A 12,669-nucleotide genomic window follows, 5' to 3' on the forward strand; every position below is an offset into this window, starting at 1 on the left:
GGGGAGAGGCCCCATCCCTGAAACTGGAAAGCGGAACCACCATCTTCTGGAATCAAGGGAATGAGAATGCCCCCCACTCCCCTACCCTGGCAGGGCTGAGAAAGCTCTGGAGCTGGTGGTTCCCCATGCTGCCACGGGGGGCACCAGCGCTGCCCCATAGAGCAGCCAGGTCTGCAGCAGACAGCGGAGCCCTCCAGCATCATCCCACCAGCAGGGGCAAGAGCTCCCCACCACCCCCCCCCCTTGGGATTCAGGAGGCAAGGCGCCCACAGTGACATTAGGATTTCTTTACTATATGATGCCAGTTGCTCAAGAAAGTGCATAGGTTCTACATAGGGGAAAACTCCCTGACCCAGGCTCCCACCTAGTGACTTCCTGGACCAGCCCCGCAGCTTGTCCGTCACGGTTCCGGGGGGTGGGGGCTGCCTTTTACTGTGATGCTTTCCAACTTCCCTGCCCGCCTGCAGCCCTGGATTCCTTGGTGGCTTCCCAAACAAGCATTCCCCAGAGACCCTCCACTGGTCTCACAACCCCAGCGCATGGCGGGTGCTGGACGGGGACCAGCGACCCAGATTCACGTGCACCTCCACAGGCATAAGCTGGCCTGGCGCCCCCTCCCCGTGGGCTCCCAGGGAAAGCCGTCATCCTGGAGGCAGAGCTTGGAGGAGACAGGCCTCTTCTGCACACTGCTCGGTCCCCCCTTGTGGTTGCCCCCCCCCCGCAACCAAAGGAGGCAGCAGAAAGTGGCCCTGCCGCTTGGGATCCAGGACAAACAGGGACCTCCTCCCCGCAGACGAAGCAGGCGCTAAGAATAAGCCGAAGCCAGAGCTATGTAAAACGGCACCCCAGTTCTTCCCTGGACCGGATATGCAAGGAGTGGAGCCGGGCCCTCAGAGGCCCAGGGCTGAGACAGGGGCCCTATCCCGAAGACAGAGGTGACCTCCAAGCCCGTCAACAACCCGGAAGCTGATGTGTCTGAGCAGGTGTGACCTTGGAATGCAGTGACCCGCCGGGAAGCCGGCCTGGCGGAGCACCAGGGCCAGTAGCTAGCGGGCCACTTTCCCTGGGAACAGGCCACGGTCCAGCCGCGGATTAGCAGGATGGGGACAGAGAAGCTCAGTTGCACCCCAACTGAAATTAGCCCAAGGCACCTGCCAGACGGCTCCCCACCCACCCACAACGGCTTCCAGGTCTCTTTCTCCGCCAGCGCAGGCCGAGTGGTGGAAAGCAGAGGGCCGCCCAGGCCCCTCTGCCCAAGCTCGGCTCCAGCCTAGGGCCGCCATCCTTGCCTCGTGTTGGGGCAACAATAATAGCTGCAACTCGAGAAGCATTCCCCACCCGCCAGCAGTCAGAGGATCCTTACCCACGTCAGAGCACAAAGCAAGCAGCGCAGGCGGGCGGCGGGGAGGCCGTGCGAGGCTGTGCCCCTGCCGTCCCAGCGGGGGACGGGGAGAGCGGCCTGGGCTGGAGGGGGGGCTGAGGGAAGGACCCTCTGAGCAGAGCCTACGGGGCAAGTGGCGCTGAGTGGGGCGGGCTCCAAGGGTGGGAAAGAGCCTACCCCCTTCTGATGGGGCCCGCGCTGGCAACTAACCAGAAAAGCGTCTTCGCGGGTTGCAAGTTTCAGTGCAGGGGAAGGCAAGACAGAAGCACGGAGGACTCGCCCCGCTTCCCTCCCTGCAGCTTTACTCAGCCGCGCCAGACTGCGGCTTCCCCGTCGTCGTCACAGGCTAGGTGGAGGCCCAGCATTGTGCCACCCCCGGGGGCAGCCCCAACAGCCTGCGGCTGGGTGGGCAGCAGTGATTCAGAGAAACTGAGAAACGAATCAACCGCGGGCCCGCTGTCAAGGAGCAGCAGGAAGAGGTAAAGCTCTCTGTGGGCCCAGAGCCATTAGGGAGTTGCATGCCTACCCTCAGCGCAGCCATGGATGGTGGAGCTTTAGTCCCCCTCTCTGAAGGGGGGAGGAGGAGGAGGAGGAGGAGGAGGAGGAGGAGGAGGGGGGGGAGCCTTGCAGTGGCTAGCTCTACGACTGGACAACTGGACGCCAACTTGGTGAATTGACAGACACATTGGAGCTACCCTCTGCACATGCTCAGCAGCCCAGCCCAGCCCCCAGCCCCCAACTTTTCAGCCTCAGCTGAAGAGAGCACAAAACTGGGCGCCACCTCAAGGGCCCTCCTGAACTGCTTTGAGGCCTAATCAGAAAGCAGGAGGAGCAGAGGACAAAGGAAGACCTCGAGGGCCATGCTGGGGAAGGGGGGAGGCTTAACATCACTAGCAGCTGGTAAGGAAAGGGGGGTCAACCCCAGTACTGGTTCTTGGGTGCCACGCAGCTGCCTCAGGTTGCTTGGCAATGGGAGAGGAGGCAGAACTCTCATTCTCCAGCCCAAGCAATGCTCTTCTGCTGCGTTCAGGACTCCTCGCAGCGCAGACAGCTGAGCCCCCAGCCCACCAAGCAACAGAGGGATGACAGCAGAGGGGCAAATCTGGAACCCTCAAGCCTTAGGAAACGAGCCCCCGCCCTCCGTTGCTGGGTACCACTGTAGGCTGCTCCCTCCTGCAAAGCTGCAGGAAGCAGCTGGGCTTGGCCCGGCCCGGCCCACTCACAGCCAGCCAGTCAGCCCTGGGACGGGCCCCAGAGCTCCCACGGCACAGCAGGGACACAATTTGTGTCCCAGCACCTTTGCAGCAGGGCAGATTCACCTCCCAGGGCTCTCTTCCGCAGAGAGGAAACACCAGCAAAGGAGTGGCTTTAACCCAACCAGGCACTGTCTTGAAAGATGGGGGCCACTTCTGCTAGCACAAGGGGAAGTAATAGCTCCAAGTGGTGCCCCCCAACCGCAGCTTCTCTGCCCTCCTGGGCTCTGCAGACTTCAAAGCGCAGATCTTCCACCCAGATTGGCAGACATCCGATGCTGGGTGGGAGTTCTAAATGCTCCATTATTTAGAAAAGGTCACCGGCGCAGAAGGAGGCCACAGGATCACAGCCCTGAAGTTCAATTTGAACTCTGTCCAGTCCTTAATGCCCGGGAACGCTCAGCACTTGGCCAGGAAAGGGGTTGTTGTAACCCCCCCCCGAAAGACTTCCCGGCAGAAGCTTTAATTTTAAGCCGGTGCATCCTGCCTCAACCAGCTCCCTCCCCAGGGAAGGAGAGGGGGGGCCAGGGCTGCCTCTCCAAACACTCCCGGGCACGGGCTGGTAGAAACAGAAAGCCCCCCAACCACTCTAATAAAACAGGGGGCTGTCACGTCCACGCCGGGGCTGGCCTCTTGCTCAGCCCCCACAACGGGTAGCATCTCACGCTGAGGGGCTCCCATCGCCAAGATCCGGGACAGGTAACCGGAGAAGGCGCGGCCGAACCCGCCGGCCGCCGAGCATCTCCGACCAGCACAGCACCCAGAACGACTAACTCGCTGAGACTGCCGGGCGGACGGCTCACCCCCCAATACCCGCCACCACGCTAGGCGAACGGAGCCGCGAGCCTCCCGCCGGTTGCGCCTCCCTTCCGGGGAGACTGGAGCCGGGGCGGGGGGACTGTCGCAGTGGGCGGCTCGAAGCAGCGCAGGCTCCAGCCCGTAGCCAGCGCTTTCCTTCCCCGAACATCCAGGGGGCAAGAGGAAAAGCAGAGGGGCCGAGGCACCGCGGAGCCCCACCCTCCCCGCGCTAAGCTGCTTCGGAGGCGGGACGCGGGCGCTACTCTGGGAGCGTCCCCGGTTTCCCCCGCAGCCCCGGGGGCAGCTGGCCGAGAAGGCGAAAGCCTCCGGCCAAGGTCAACGAGCAACAGGCTGGAGTCGCCTCGTGAGGAAACCGAGCTGCTCGCACAGCCCCGGAAGCGGGGGACAGAACCTCCCCGCCGCGAGAGCCCTTCTCCCGGAAAGCTCCGGCCAGGCCAGGCGCGCAGCGCACGGGTGTCCCGCCGCCGCACCCACGTGTCTGTGTTTGCGACAGCGAGAGGGAGCGCCCGCCCGCCCCTCCGCCCGCCCCTCCGCCCGCACCGCGGGGCCCCAGCGCCGCCTCTCCGCTCTACTCACGCTCGCCGTCATCGACCCCGCGGCCGGGGCTCCCTGCGCGCCGCCAGTACCAGACCAGCGCCAGCGTAAGCGCGTGTCCGGCCACCACCAGCGACGGGAAGAAGCCCCCCTCTCCGGGATCCATAGCGGCCGCGGCCAGGCAGGTCAGGAGGCGCTCCGAGGACGCAGCCGCTGTGCCGAACGCCGGAGCCGAGTGAGCAGCGGCCCCTCCCGGCCGCGGCGGTCTCCTCCGCCTCCTCCCGGGCTGTCCGCAGGCCCGGCCCCCTCGGCCCGCCGCCCGCAATGCGGAGCCGTCCTGGCCCAGCCCGAAGCAGCGCACCTTCCCGCAGGGCACCGAAAGTCGCACTGGCGGGCAGAGCTGAAGGTTACCCGTCCCGTGCGTGCTCCTGCGCCGGCAGCAGCGCCCAGCGCCCTCGGGCCCGCCTCTCCCGTCGGCCGACGGCCCTGCGGGAGGACAGGTGCTCCCCAGTCCCAGGCGCCTGGGAGAAGGCCCAAGGGCGCCGCGGGCTGAGCAGCGCCCGCTTGGTAGTGCCGGGGCAGCGGCCGGTGGCAGAGCCGACGGTTCCCCCCCCATCGGTCGCGGTGGGCGCCGCACAAACGTCTCCTGCCCGTCGGCAACAAGGCCCGCGGCGCCAGCCTCCCTGCCTTCCCGGAACGGGAGTCGTCGCATACCCGGTACGATCTTCATGGGGAGGCCGTGTCCCGGAGAGCAGCCCCCGGGCTCAGCAGCAGCCTACAGCAGAGGCAGCCCCCGACTGAGGGTCCGAAGCGTCTCTCGGCCCAGCCCCGCCCGCCCCCGCCGCGGACACCCCGTGTCCAGGGGAGGCGGCCTATAAATAGCCCTTTCGTCGCCGCCCGGCCGCGGCCCTGCTCGTCACAGCTCCAAGTTAGAACATTACCCGGGGAGGGGGCAGGGAGGGCGCCCCTTCAAGCGCAGCACCTGTGTGCACCCCCGCCACACCTGTTGGGGCTGTGGCAGCTGCGCCCCCGGCACTCCAGCACCCGTGGGGTGAGGGGTCAGGATTTGAAAGCAGAGTCCAGCGGCAGGGCCTAAATTGGCCATCGGCCAGGCGCAGGAGCCGGATCTGTCCTGTGAATGGATGCTGGATCCGGCTGGGGGGTTGGGGCCCCTTTGCAACCCTCTCTGCGGGGTATTCTCACTGCAGGGCAGCAGCCAATCCTGCTTTCAGGTCTGTGCCACCTGCAAAGGGAAGGAGATGCTGGGAGAGAGAGCAGTGCACAGGCAGCCCCACAACTGGACAAGTGGGACTGCAAGGGGTGGCACAGAGGCCTCCGCTCACCTGGGAGCCCCCTACCAGTGGGTACTCAAGGAAAATCCCCAGGCCTCTTAAGAAGCCCTTGGAGTCAGGCCCAGATCCTAAGCAGAGGGGAGAGCAGCCAAGCGGGGGTGGGGGGTGTTGGATCAGCTGAGGCCACACCTGCTTCCTTTGGTTGCTGGTTCCACTGGTTTGACACCTGCCCCCCCGCGTCCCTGCTGTCTGCATGCCAGACGTCTGACTCCCCTGGAAGGTCCTGAGGTGCCCCCTCAGCGGTCTGCCAAGCGACAGTTTACTGCGTGTGAATGCAGCCTCCTGTGACTTGTGCAGAAGAGGGATGTGTGGGGACATGTACACCTGCTTGGAAGTAAATCTGCATGAATGTCACTTTCCCAGTCAGTCCAGGCAGAAGACAACCCCGCGTGGGGAGGCACCTCACCACTTGGTCCGGCTCTGACGTCTCCGAAGCCAGGGAGGGAGGGAGGGAGGGGGCTCTTCTCCGCAGGGGCCCCTCCAGACCCCATGGTCAAGCCTGATCCAGGCGCCTTTTAAGGCAAGTGCTGACCAGCAGGAGCCTGTCCAGAACAGCTGAAGGGCTGGAAGCCAGGATGGGAAGTGGAGGGTGAGTCTCCCCAGAAAAAACAAGATTAGCGGACAAGGTGAAACCCGCCCAGGTGCAGACGATGGCCCCGGGAGAAGCTGCCCCACTGTGGCACATCCTCCAGAAAACACGGCCCGCCCCTCCCCTCCCCTCCCCTCCCCTCCCAGCATCGCTCACAGGCCACGTCAGTACCACGTGCCCAGACATTTGTGGCTCCCAGAGTAGGCGAAGTCTCCAGCCTGTACTTCAGCGGTGGGAGGGGTAGCTGCCTTAGCCCTTGCTGATTCTAAAGGAACCCCCGAAGTCCCTCCTGAACCCCCCCAGCCCCAGCCCCTCAATGGGCCATAACAAAGCTTTGGGCTCCCTTCAGCCACGCTTCGGCTGAGCTATCAGCCACTCTGACACAGCATAATCAATAAACCACAACTGAACAGTTTGCCCAGCCACCGAGCCGTCTGGGCCATGTGAAGGGCCCTGCGGAGGTTGGAGGGCATCCCAAGCTTCCACTGGGGAAAAGGGGGGTGCTTTCAGCACATCCAGCTCCCTCTGGAGCAAGGGCTGGATTTGAGACTAACTGGGCGGCCGGGGCTGGGGGGGGGGGGCTTCCAGCAAGACGTGGCCTGCTGTGCTCTGGGCCTCAGCTCCTCCTCCTGCTGCTACAGGGGAAGTGAAATCCAGGTGGACGGGCAGGAGAGTCCACGCTTAGTCTGGCCAACAACCCCCCAAGGGGCCAGAGGCAGCGAGGCTGGAAAAGGGCACCCGCTCTCCAGAGGCGCTGCCTGGGAGGTGGGCAAGATGGCAGCTAAGCAGCAAAGACATCACGCCAACCTGAGGCCCTCTGCCACCCCACACTTCCCCGCCACGTCCCAGCGGCTTCATCTGACCCACGGGTATGGGGCGGGGTTTCAGAGCCCACTCTCCCCAGACCAGAGAAGATCCTGACATCTGGGCCATCTCTTGTTAGACCCCAGAAAGGAGGCAAGGTCTCTGGAGTACAGAAAGCCCCTAAGTCATGCCCCCAGGCTCCATCCCGTATGCAAAGGCCTGCCTCCTACTCCAGATGGGAAAGGAGCTGGCAAAACCCCACTCCTGGGCGGTGGGGCTGGTTCACCCCTCCTTTTCTTGCTCTTGGACAAACACTGGCAGGGGAGGAGGTGGCTGACTGGGGAGGGATGGGAGGCTCCTCAGTTTTCAGAGCCACCCGCTTTGGGGCACAAATGTAACTGCACAGCACCACGGCTTCCTGCACCTCCCCCCAGATCTTAAGCGAGGGCCGCGGCTCCTGGATGAGCCTGCCCAGCGCTTTGGTGGGAAGCAGGCAGGCCCAGGCGAGGTCCTCCAGCACGTTTCTGGCCCACCTCCTGCCTCCTGGTCCCCTCCCGGGGCTAAACCTGGGCTGGACTAAACCTCCTAATTCCCCAGCGGGGTTGGGGGGGCGCCCAGCAGGGAGAGCTGCTCAGGCCTACCCTAAGCGCCCCCCCTTTGGAAGGAGGCCTGCAGGCCCTCCCTTCACCAAGGTATTCAGCAGTGGCTGAGCACCATCCTCCGCCAGGGACGGGCGACTCCTCTCCCGCCCTGAGCGGCCCAGGGACCGAAGGGCCCCCCAACTCTCGATCCCTCCTGCTTGCCTTCTCCTCAGGGGGAACAAGGGGCCCTCCATTCGGTGAACGGCAGCTCCGCTCGCTCAGGCAGGAAGACGGAGGAGCTTCCCAGGAGCTGGTGATGAGGGGGCAGGCCGGCTTTCACCGGGGGCCTCGTGCGCTGGGGGTGGAGCACGGGGGAGTCGCCTCAGCAGCTCCTCCACCACAAGCCCTGCCTGCCCTGGGAGGGCGTCCGGCTCTGCCGCGGGAGACAGCCGCCCAGCCGCCCACTGCCTTCCTTCCTGCCTGCCCACCCACCGGGCTGCACCCCACCCTGCAGCGTACCTTGCCCCTGCTGGATCAGGTCCTCCATGAAATAGCGGCCATCCTCCCAGTCTGAAGCTGGGGCAGCCATTCTGGCTCCGGCACCAACACACCCGCGAGCACGCACCGTCTCCCGCCAGATCGCACCCCAAGCCTCAGCCGGGCAAGCCTGTGCAGAGCACAGAGGCTCCCCCTCCAGCTACTGCTGCCACACCCAGGGGCGTCCTCTGGGCTTCCTGCCCCCCTTCCCCCGCCCCCCGCTTCCCCTCCAACAGCCCCAAATTCGCTCCAGCTGCCATCTGGGGGCAGACAGGATCCCTGTGGATCTCTTCCTACAAAACCCCGTTGTCTGGGAAAGTGGAACTGGGTGCTTGCTGGCAGGGGGCCGGTTCAAGAGGCCCAGGCACCATTGATCCCTGCCTCTCCTTGCAGAGGCACAGGACAGGGCCTGGGCACCCAGGGCTGCCCCGGCCATCGGTTGCACAACCCAAAAGCCCGGCCCCGCGCAAACAGCCAGAAGCCAAAGAGCTCTGCAGCGCTGCTGTCCAGCTTGAGTCATTCAGGCAGCGCCCCAGCACTGCAGGCTGCCAGGCCAGCCCCCGGGAGCAATACGAGGAGACCCAGCCTGTCCTCTGTGGGGGCGCCTCAGTCATTTCCCCAGTGTTCTCCAAGATCTCCCCAGGTTGCCAGATGGCAATCAGCTGCCCAATGGCAGCCCCACTCAAAGCGCCAGGAAAACAGCTGCTGGGGTAGAACAGGGTGTGGCTGGCCAACTCCCCCTCCCCATGAAGAGGGGGGTCAGCCAGCCCACTGCGAGGGAGGAGCCTCTGGCTGACTCAGAGCCCCCGCTTCCCTTTCCCGACCTCACCTCACGTGACCGGCCTCAGGGCAGCCGTCCAGCCCAGCCTCTCCAGTGCCTGCACCCGGCTGGCAGGCCCTCCCGCACACGCAGCCACCCACTGTATCCAAGGAGGCGCCTCATTGGTGGCTGGCAAGGAGCGGCCAGGAGCCAGAGAGACCTCCTTCCCGGGCACCATGCCAACCCCTCCAATAAGAGGGGCCCTGGGGGCCCGGATGAAGGTGTGCTCCGGATGCAACAGACAAGGCCCTGACACTCCCACCGGTCTCCTGGCAGCTACAAGCTGCCAACTTGTCTCCCCCAGGGATGGCAACGTTCCTCACCCAGGAGCACAGAAATGACTGCCAGGGAGCCCCCCAGCCCCCAAGCAAGGGGGCAGGCAGTAAGCAACGTCACGCCCCCCCCCCACACTCAGATACCTTCGCCTGGCTGGCCCACCCCTCGCCTGTGTTTTCTGCGCCGCCGCCTCTTCCAGGGCTTTCCCCCAGAGACATCTCCCCCTCCAGCAGCCTTCATGGGCACCCTGCTGCCTCTGACCTTGGTGGGCAGCAGCAGCAGTCTGCCAACGATGGGGAAGTCACCACTAAGGATAGAAGCAGAGCAGCTGCTGCCCACCTGTCAGCAGCAGACCCCCCTCCCGCAGCATACCAGCCTCACAGAGGCTCCTGAAGGGAAGGGAGGCCGAGCACAAGCCCCCAAACCTGGCCTCCAGCCCCTCCCCCAGGATCTTCCCTGCACAGCCAGCCAGAGGGAAGAGGCAACCTGGACAAGCTTCCCTGTCCTCCAGCTGGAGCAAAGGTGCCCCACACCTGTCCTCGGTGCCAGAGGGAAGGGCAGGGCAGGGCAGGGCAGGGCAGGGCAAAAGCCTCGCACCTCATGGCAGCCCCATGACTGGAGACACCCCCCACGCCATTCCAGCTGCACAAGTCCAAAGAGACCCCGGTGGGTACGCAGGAGCCCTCCCCCACCCGGGGCCAGCGCCCCCCTCGAAAGGGGGTGGTCTGACCTTCCTCCGATGCCAGCGGCAGCACCGCCCTCCTGCTGGGCAGCTCCACGCGTCCGGCATCCTCTTCCTTCCGGCGGTACTCCTGCCGCGAGGCCTCCCAGGGCTTGGCAGGGTGCGAGAGCGGGCCCCGCACAGCTTGCACGCGCGGGGGGCGTGAGGCAGGTCTGGCCACAGCCAGGGGGCGGCGGACACGCTGCAGGGTGGTGGGCACAATCTCTGGCGGCAAACGCAAGTATTGACGCAGATGGGCAATGCCCTCGTCTGTCAGATACCAGTAGCAGTGGCGCCAGGCAAAGTTCTCACGGACCAGGCCACGGGAGCGCAGGGACCCCATCGCCCGCTGGACTTGCAGGTGGGTGACCCCGGGCAGCTGCGGGTGGAAGCTATGGGGGCGCCGGTCTTTCTGCCCCACCAGCACTCCGTCCCGGAAGAGCACTTCATAGATGCTACGCAGCTGCCCCAGCGGCATCAGCATGCCAGCTACCATGGCGCTGGTGGTGGCGGGCAGTGGGACCAGCCGGCTTCTGAAAGGGGCAGAGAAGCAGCCGCCACCGCCGGGTGGCCAGGACAGGAAGGAAGGATCTGCTGGACTGGACCGCCCTCTCTCCCTTCTGCCAGCCCCAAGGAGCCCCCCTTCCCCACCCGGCAACAGAGAGGGAGGGGGAGGCAAGGGGGAGCACATGCTCCACCACCACCACCACCCTCATTCCCACACACTCTGTCTCCACCCTGGCTGGGGCTGCGGGCGATGCCGGGCCTGACTCAGCGGGGAGGGGAGGGGAGGGGATGTGAGCACGCGGGAGTCCTCCTCCTCAGAGTTTCCTTCCACAAACTCCTGGGCAGCTGTGGGGAGGGAGATGCCGAGCAGCAAGCAGCGGTGGAGAAATCTCTGGGCACATGCTTGCCTGGAGGCTGGGCTGCCAGACCGGGACCGGGTTCGAGGGAAGGCTCCCTCCTCCCCAGAGGGAGGCACGGAAGGGAACCGAACCGGCTGCCACCCTGCAAAGGCAGGAATCGCTGCCCTTCCCTGGGCACAGAGCCTGCCAGGAGATACAGGGAGCGAGGAGAGGCAAAGCCACTGCCTGCCTTCCCCCCTCCCACGTCCTGCAGACCCACAGCCACCCCACCTCTCTCCTGCTCCAGGCTATTCCTGGGTGGAGGCCTTCCAGTTATTTTGGGGCCGGGGGGCTGCTCCCCTCCAATTATAGTATCAGCCCTGATGCCTCAAGCTCCTCTGTTAGATGTGCACGCACAAACCCACACACACCCACGCACGCATGTGTAAGGGGAACGTCTGGCTCCTTGCGAGCCTCCCTGAGCCCAACAGAGCTGCCCAGGCGCCTCCATCAGGGTTGGGGGGAGGGAGAGGAGGCGAGTAAGACATTCCCAGAGTTTGGAAAGACACGGACAGGTGCCCGTGCTGGTGTCACCCAGCCCCAGAGTGCATCAGGGGCCTCCCTCTTTCCAGGGAGGGGCAGGGAGGGGCTGGTCGTCGCTGGAAAGCCCCCGCACAGACCCTGCCCGCCCCCTCACTGTCATCCTCCTGATCAAACCCTGCCCAGCAGGCCCCTTCTGGTTACACAGAGGGCAGCCCTAATGTGGCCAGAGCGGGACCCACGGCAGAAGCTGGCCTGGGGGGTCATTTAACAGCCCTGGACTGCCGCCCACCCAGCCCGCTCTCGCACTCAGGGCTCTGCACCTGCCAGCAACTACTCCACAGTCCCCATTTGGGCGGGGGAGGAGCAGGAACAGACTTTCCAAACTGCCCCAGCTCTCTGCCAGAGTCAATATTTGCGCAGGATTCTCTCTGGTGGATGTTCTGTTGTTCCAACCCCCACCCTAAACATACCTTGCTCCGCCCAGCGGCACTCAAAACAGAAGGCACAGCTGTTTTCCAAGGGAAAAGCCCCCCCCCTGCAATCTTGCCCTAACCTTCCAGGGCAGTTTGCACTTGCCCAGGGGGCCCTTGTAGGTCATCACTGCAGGGAGGATCTCTGGCTGCCTCCTCACCCAACTCCTGCCCCCAAGAGAGGGACAGCCATTCAGTGCCACAGCTGGGCATGCAAGTAATGGGGGAAGTGGAAGACAGGAAAGGCAATGAGGGGCTAAGGGACCCCCTGTGCCTTCTCTGAAGCCAGCCCATGCTGTGCAGCCCCTCTTACCTGGGCCCCAGGGAGACATGCCTGCTATCAGACCTGTCTCTCCCCAGCAGCAGGCGAGGCGCGTGGCAGCCAGCCCACAGCAATGGCAGCAGTGCCCACCAGCAGGGGCACTGGCAGCTCAGTCTGGGCCCTTGGAAAGGCTCCTGCCCTGCTCTCCCCCTCCTTTGGCTGGCAGCTGGCAGGAAATGCCATTGTTCAGAGCAGCTAATCATTAGCCAGAAACCTCTGGGGCCGTTCTTGGACACACACCAGGCAGGGCAAGCCAGGCCCAGAGACAAATGTTAGGCAAATGAAAGCAGGCCAAAATAAAGGCCCAGAGCAAAGGAAACCATGCCAACCTTCTGGACAGGAGGGGCCTGGGCCAAGGCCTGGCATAGCCAGACAGGAGCGGGCACACCCACAACCTGCTCTACGTCAAGCAGAGGCCTTCTTATAACTCTCTGGGAGAGCCAGGCAGCCCCAAGGCCCTCAGGGGGGAACAGCAGCAAGGGCCAACGAAGGAGAAGCAGAAACCAGATGGCTCAAAGCAAACCTCTCTGCTTCCGGCAGCCCCCGGGGAAGGACCAGCAGAGCCATGGCCGCCTTCCAGAGGCCCTGGGACAGATGAGAAGAGGCCTACCCCCTCCCCCAGCAGCCCACAACTGGAGAGCCGGGAAAGTGAGTGCTGTCCAACCCCAACCTTTGCCAAGGGCTCCCTGGCAGAGCCTCCCCTTCCAGCAGAGACCTGGAAAGCTGGTCAGCGCGGGAGCACGAGACAGAGGCAGCTTGCGGGCCTCAGCTGTCCGCACCCGGAACCAGGCTAGGAGGATGCTATGATCTGGCCCGCTGGGG

General features: G+C 64.7%; 1 protein-coding gene across 12 annotated transcripts in view; it reads right to left on the bottom strand.

Annotated features, from left to right (window-relative positions):
- Positions 1–12,669, bottom strand: part of PLEC (plectin) — a 62,258-nt gene that overhangs the window by 40,614 nt on the left and 8,975 nt on the right. For 2 of the 12 annotated variants that reach the window (XM_088148721.1, XM_088148720.1), the window contains exon 1: positions 9,677–10,207. The exons of 6 other annotated variants lie outside the window; for them this stretch is intronic. In XM_088148721.1, coding sequence (XP_088004847.1) covers positions 9,677–10,163 — 487 coding nt within the window. In that variant the 5' untranslated portion in view covers positions 10,164–10,207. Of the gene's footprint in view, positions 1–4,029; positions 4,597–4,701; positions 4,811–9,676; positions 10,208–12,669 lie in introns of those variants that run through there. 4 more of the 12 variants (XM_088148732.1, XM_088148731.1, XM_088148723.1 and 1 more) reach the window with 2 other exon arrangements.

The sequence above is a fragment of the Python bivittatus genome, unplaced genomic scaffold, assembly GCF_059951505.1.
Source record: "Python bivittatus isolate LINGU-HERP-01145 unplaced genomic scaffold, Pbiv_v1 ctg000590_np1212, whole genome shotgun sequence".
NCBI lineage: Eukaryota > Metazoa > Chordata > Lepidosauria > Squamata > Pythonidae > Python > Python bivittatus.